At 34.3% G+C, this 6,529-nt stretch overlaps 1 protein-coding gene across 1 annotated transcript in view; it reads right to left on the bottom strand.

The window, feature by feature from the left end:
- Nucleotides 1–2,259: 2,259 nt before the first annotated feature.
- The window catches only part of LOC111517160 (uncharacterized), a 55,679-nt gene continuing 51,409 nt past the window's right edge, over nucleotides 2,260–6,529 (bottom strand). The window contains exons 14-15 of the mRNA XM_074185136.1: nucleotides 3,161–3,370; nucleotides 2,260–3,085 (exon numbers count right to left, since the gene is read on the bottom strand). Of these exons, the coding sequence (XP_074041237.1) occupies nucleotides 2,363–3,085; nucleotides 3,161–3,370 (933 nt within the window). The 3' untranslated portion in view covers nucleotides 2,260–2,362. The remainder of the gene's footprint in view (nucleotides 3,086–3,160; nucleotides 3,371–6,529) is intronic.

Below are 6,529 nucleotides of genomic sequence, written 5' to 3'. Positions count from 1 at the left end.
TAATTAATGATAATATTAGTTGACACGAATATCATCCAAACAAAGGAGGTAAATCAGATGAAATATTGAGATTTTCTCTTCAAACTCCGCAGACTCTATCCAGGACACTCCGTTCAGATGGTTGATCTGATTATTGGAATGGCATCAAGTCAGAAATCTTGGAAGGACAAATACAGGTTGTCATTTTCGGCATATTGAGATTGATCAGAGTACATGATTATAAGACCAAATGATGCAGGCGCCCCTCCTGATTGTATCGGGGCTCAACCAAAGCAACTTTCAAGTTGGAAATGAGGCAAACCCATAAATAAGAGTGTTGAAAATTGTAATATTTCACTGTCAGAGTCACTTTATCAGGCATTTCTCACCAGTGACGGCTCGTGCATTGGAGAACAGGGGAGGTTAAAGTCATAAAGACTATATTATACACACAGAAAAGCCAGCCGGAGGCGAGAAAATCTTTATGTTGTTGCACGCTTTGATTAAAGTCAGGGCATGGGCATGGCAATGCGTAAAAAAAGCATGAGGAGCTCTGGACTTTATTTTAGTTTGTAAACCATTTAAATGGCCAGCCATGACCGCAGCCCCATCATAAGTTTGCGCAATTAACTTTTGCCTAAAGTTATAGGTGCCACACGTACGAATTAAAAAATTAAACAAATCGTTAGCTGTGCGGCCAGATGAAACATCATGAAAACCCATAAAACGTTCTACCACATTACCATCTTTGACATATCTAAAAACGATTGAAATTTGTGATGTACAGATAATACAGGTAGTTTCATCAATTTCCGAAGCCACTTTCAATCTCCTTGCTTATATTTTCCTTAATAATATATGCCACACAGCCTATAATAAGCTCATTTTGGATGGTTTTTGAGGTGTCCGAAAAAACGCTACCGTTTAAAAAAGTGCCAAATTGTGAATCATATTTGCCCCATAACATTAAAAGTTCCTTGTAATTGCCGCGATTAATCGAATCTTCGGTTTCATCGTGTCCACGAAAAGCTAATTCTTGGGAATCCAAATGAATCGTAATATCGATAAGTCTTTTTAAATTCGACCGATTTTCCCTAACCTGATCATTAAAAGAAATTATGGCCTCTTTTTGAGCTGTATCTAAAGCTGTTGCTATATTTTGTTTGCTAAACAATTTTAATTTACAAGACGAAAATATATGCTCCTTAGATTTAAAATGTCTTTCTGTAGAACGAGGTAAATTTTTTAAATCGGAGTATCCTATTCTACACCACGTTTGGTATTCGGTTTGTATGGAAAATAAAACAGGGCCAACAAAAAAGTTTTTCTCGTTTAATGAAGCCGGTTAACCAATCGCATTTATCGTAACAACTAATATTAAATCCTCGATTTTGTCGATTATCTGATGATTTAATTGAAATCAAATTCGGTTGAGGCCTTCCCAGAGTTTTAATAATGTAAAATTTATTATCATAAGATAAAGACTTAAAATTATTCGTCAGCAACCAATCGACTATATCGTCAGATTTTTTAATTTCGTCCAAATAATCCATAATAAATGAAAAAAAAAACTTACCGAAAAGTGAAAACCTGAAAACACCGTGAAGTTGAAAGAAAACACTTTAGAAACACATTAAAAATATTACCAAAAAGCACAGCTATAATACAATAATGCCTGATTTATACACAAATAACAAATATTATCCAAGAAACACTAAAACGATTTACCGAAATATTTTGCAGTCCGTCACGGCATCCCGTCCGAATAATTAAATTAAAAACAAACGCAGTCATACACTAACGGAGACCAACTGGAGGCTAGCCTCCTCTAACGCTATAATATCTGCAACTGAAATTACAAATCGGGACGTATGTCGCTGGTTGGATCGGTCTCGTGGAGCCTGTGTATTTTAAAGCGGTCGGAGGCTTGGCTGCCTTGCAACGTATGGCATTTAATATTTTGGGTTGATGGTTTATTCGTTATTCGTACATAGGCGGTGCGTTTGAGTTTTGTTGATGCAGGATACAGAGTGGTACGTAGTACGTAGTGAGTGATAGTGTTTTTTCGGGCATATTATGTATTTATATTGAAAATTAATAGTAAATTAATGATAACCAAGCATTTTTAGAAAAAAATAATTATTATTTGTCAATATCTTTTAATTTATTGCGATAAATAGCCTCAAATGTTATGGGGAGGCTAAGCCTCCCTTGCCTTCTCTGACGAGCCGCCGCTGTTTCTCACCTGTCTCCCTTTCATAAATGAAACAAAATACCAACTGAATTTTACTCTACTGATATAATGATCATATATATACAAAATACAAATGCAGTCTTTGAGAATTAAAAATATAAAGAATATATAAAAAATCGATACAAAAACTTATTTTTCTTGACCCTCTAATGCAGTGGGTATCCTTTTCAGGAACTCCACGTGCAGATTCAGTAAAGTGCTTACATCTAAGTTCTCACTAATAAACCGGAACATGTCTATCATTTGGATTTTCTGGTCACCAGTAAACAATTCTAGAGCACTTTTGAAAGAATTAGTGATGTCTCCCGGCGAAACTAGACAATTATCACAAACAGCTTTGGAAAAAGTTTCTGGATATGATTCTTTTATCCTACTCAAAAATTCTCCAAGATTTTCTGTATCCAACCTATTAGTAACAATATCGGCAAAATCAGCCATCGACAATGATTTCAAGTAGGGGGAAATATCACTAGGGTTTTTGATGAGAGGTAAAAGACATTTTGTAATAACTTCTTCCTCAGTGGAATTCTTCTGTTGGATTCCTACTTCAATAAGTTTTTCCACATTTTGTCCTCTTAACAATTTCTCCAAAGGTACTGTTGATGAGGCATAATTTGCAATCCCATCCAAAAACTCTTCAGCTTCATCTGTAGAACGACTGTCACAGATCCTATTTAGTACATCGGATATGGTTGTTCGATCGGATATATGCTTCAAGACTGAATTATGATCAGATTCTTCCAGAAAGTCTGTTACACATATTGAAGACTGATGTCCCTTTACCAACGATATCACTTTTTGTTTGTCCAAAGAACTGACTACAATATTTGCTAGATCTTCTAATGGGTAGTTCTGAAAATGAAAAGTGCCTGTTGTGAAAAATGTGAAAAGCTAAAATAACTCTAGTGTTTCAATCAATTTATTTACCTCTTTGGCTGCCCTCTGCATCAAAATCTTCATCTCTGAGGCAACATCCAATTTCGGAATAATTGTGCTTGAAACTTCGGCAACAACCTTCTTATGAGATTCCTTGATACCATTAACTTTTCGATCGGCTCCAGACTCTCCATGCACCACACCTCCTTTCTTTTTGTAGTAATTGTCTAGTGCTTTGTAAACATTTGCCACCACTGGCACCTGGAATGCAGAAAATCCGTAATAAAAATCAATTGTCTTATTGATTATTTTGTATTTGTTTGAAAAAAAACTTAAAAAAGATGTTTGGTACCGGCTGAATTTTTCCACTACGCCCTTTAGCCTACAAGCCCATGCAGAATTTTTATGGAGTCATTTGATATGATAATTAAAATTTAGAACTTCTGGCATAAAATTAATTTATTGAAAATAATCTTCCCTCATCAGAACAAAAAACTGTCTCTTAATGCGTGTTTTGCTAACCAACTTAGGATAAGTTAGGTTAGGTTAGGTTAGGTTAGGTAAGCCGTCAGGAAATGACTATAGGACTAGGTCAAATGCGAATTGTACGTAGAGACAGTAATTTTATTTGAGAAACAAGTGTGTTGAAAAGAGTAATTTGATCTCTTAAAAATTTATGATTTTCATGTTTCCAAAGTAGAAAATAAGTTTCAGCCTCATACCTCAGTGTAGGTGCTGCACATGAAAATCTTGGAAGAGTGGAAACAATAACCCGAGTGGGGGATTGATTTGTCAAAAGTTCGTGTACAGCTTTCTTAAATTTAGATACTAACTACAATTATCCTTCTCAGCCAAAGGCCGTACTTAAGGCTGTTTTTCCAAAAATGAAAATATGCTAAGGTGATAAATTCCTGTAAGGTTTCGTAAAAGATATATAGATAGATAATTATTTCGACAGAGTATATGTAAACATGTATGATCAGTACAGAAAAACACTTAGCTGAGAAATACATTAATAATAAAGGAAAATGGTCACAAAATTTCAAAGACATGAAGTAATAAAAAAATAGAAATGTTTTGGTAAAATACTGGGCTTATAACAATATCTCAAAAAAAAGATATCAAAAATATATGTTTATTCAACCATTTGGAGAAATGAATTCCTCAATACTGTAAGGCTCTAGATTACATAAAAATTCTCCAACCGACTTCAGAAATCTGTTAGTAGCTTCAATATTACTTATATCCTTCAAACGATTATTGAAAAATTTCATGGATGGTGCCATACTCATTAAGAACTTTTTATGGATTGGATACGAAAAATTGTTTTCATTTCTTGTTTTGTAGGCTTAATTACAGTGTATTTCAAAATGAGCTGGTTGATCGATCCAAAATTATATAGGTTCAAAGATACAGATTGCTGGTACAGGTATTATACAGGGTGTAACATAAGTTCGTTAAAATATTCAAGTTAACATTTTCCTAAGACAATGCTTCATTTCGAAGATACAGGGTGCTAGAATGATTTTTTTTTAATTCGTTTCAACAATAATAATAATAATAATATAAGTTTATTCATGACATTTTATGATATATACATCGGAAATAATAAACAAACTTCTAAATAAACTAACAATAACCTTGAGAAGTGAAACTTGTGCCAAGGTAAGTCATAAAAACAGATAACAGATACATCTTCATAAATACAATCTCATATACAGTGTGTAACAACGAAAACTCAACAGAGCCGTTTTTGAATATAAAAAGTAAGATTTTTAAAAAAAGCTCGGACACGTCGATTTCTAATTAAAGGGGGACACCTTTCAGACTAATCTGATATTTTGTTGTACGCACCCCCTATGAGGGGTGCGTCCGACGACCCTCATTTAGATAGGGAAAGTAGGTCGAGTGGCACCTTGTTTTAAAGGTCTTTCAAATACCTTTACATCTCTGTTAAAAGAAAATTTTTGTAACGATTAGTTTTCGAGACAATTTGAAGGTTTAAATGTATTTTTATTGAGTTCAGAAAAATCAAATTGTTTTTAAGGTACAATTTACGTTCAGAACTTTCATAAAAAAAATTAATTTTTGCTTTTTATGACAACCTGCTAATACGTGTCCATTTGATTTCGTAAAAAAGTAAGAATTATTTTGTTTATTACGAGGAGATTTTTCGGGGGATGGGGTTGGTTACCACCCTTACATTTTAGGTATATTGAGTGGCACCTCCTTATGAAGGTTGCCTTTTAACATGAATTTTTATGCTTCTGATAAAAAAGTGAATCATACTAAAAACTTACCTACACAACGAATACAACCTGCTGATTTCTTTGAATGCTGATGACACAAAAAAGTTTAAAAAACTGTTTTAGGGTTAATAAATCCCAATAATTGTTTTTAAAGCACACACAAAAAAAGTAACACCTAATAAGGGTAACTCACATAGGGTAAACTCACATAGAGTAAATGTTCAAAATGTGCGACATTTTGCTCCATGCAACAATAAAGATTTTGTTCGAATTTTTCTCTTACATTATTCAACATCTCAGGAGTTATAGCTCGGCATTCATCAATAATTCTACGATGTAATTCATCCAAATTGGCTGGCTGTGTAGTATAAACTTTAGACTTTAAATATCCCCACAAAAAGTAGTCCAGTGGTGTTAAATCAGGTGATCGTGCTGGCCATTCAATTGGACCTCTTCTGCCAATCCATTGTCCTTCAAAATGATTATTCATAAAATTTCGAAACTGCTGGGCATAATGGAGTGGTGCACCGTCTTGTTGAAAATGGATAAATTCATCTTGACATCTTGGATCCTGTTCAATTATTTCAACTATACAAGATTGTATTACCTCTTCAAGAAGTTGTAAATAAGAATCACCGGTTAAATTTCCATCAATGAAAAATGGACCTATAATACGATTGCCTAATATTCCGGCCCAGACATTCAACTTTTGGGGATGTTGGATATGTATTTCTGCGTATTGTCTTGGGTTTTCATCCGACCAAGAACGGCAATTGTGACGGTGTACGCAACTATTTAAATAAAATGAGTTTTCGTCAGAAAAACAGATGTTATAAAGCAGCTCGGGATTTTGCATTAATCTCTCACTCATGCCCTCACAAAACTCTTGTCTTCGGTCAAAATTATCCTCATTGAGTTCATGAACAAGTTTAATTTTGTAAGGATGGAATTTGTGGTTTTTAAGGATTCTCCATGCGATCATATGGCTTATTCCGGCCATTGCTGATAAACCTCTAGTTCTTAACCTGGGATTGGCGATGACTTGACCAATCACTCCAATCGCATTATCGTCATTCACTACCCTTCTCTGAACATTTCTTTTCTTATTTAAAACCGAACCTGTCTCCCTGAATGTTGTGACCAAATCCAGAACGTGATTTCTGCTTAGTTG

The sequence above is a fragment of the Leptinotarsa decemlineata genome, unplaced genomic scaffold (assembly GCF_025532065.1).
Source record: "Leptinotarsa decemlineata unplaced genomic scaffold, Ldec_3_MD MMD2_tig00026363_RagTag_RagTag, whole genome shotgun sequence".
NCBI classification, from domain to species: domain Eukaryota; kingdom Metazoa; phylum Arthropoda; class Insecta; order Coleoptera; family Chrysomelidae; genus Leptinotarsa; species Leptinotarsa decemlineata.
Note: the sequence above shows the minus strand (reverse complement) of the source record. Positions and strands in the feature narration are given on the sequence as shown.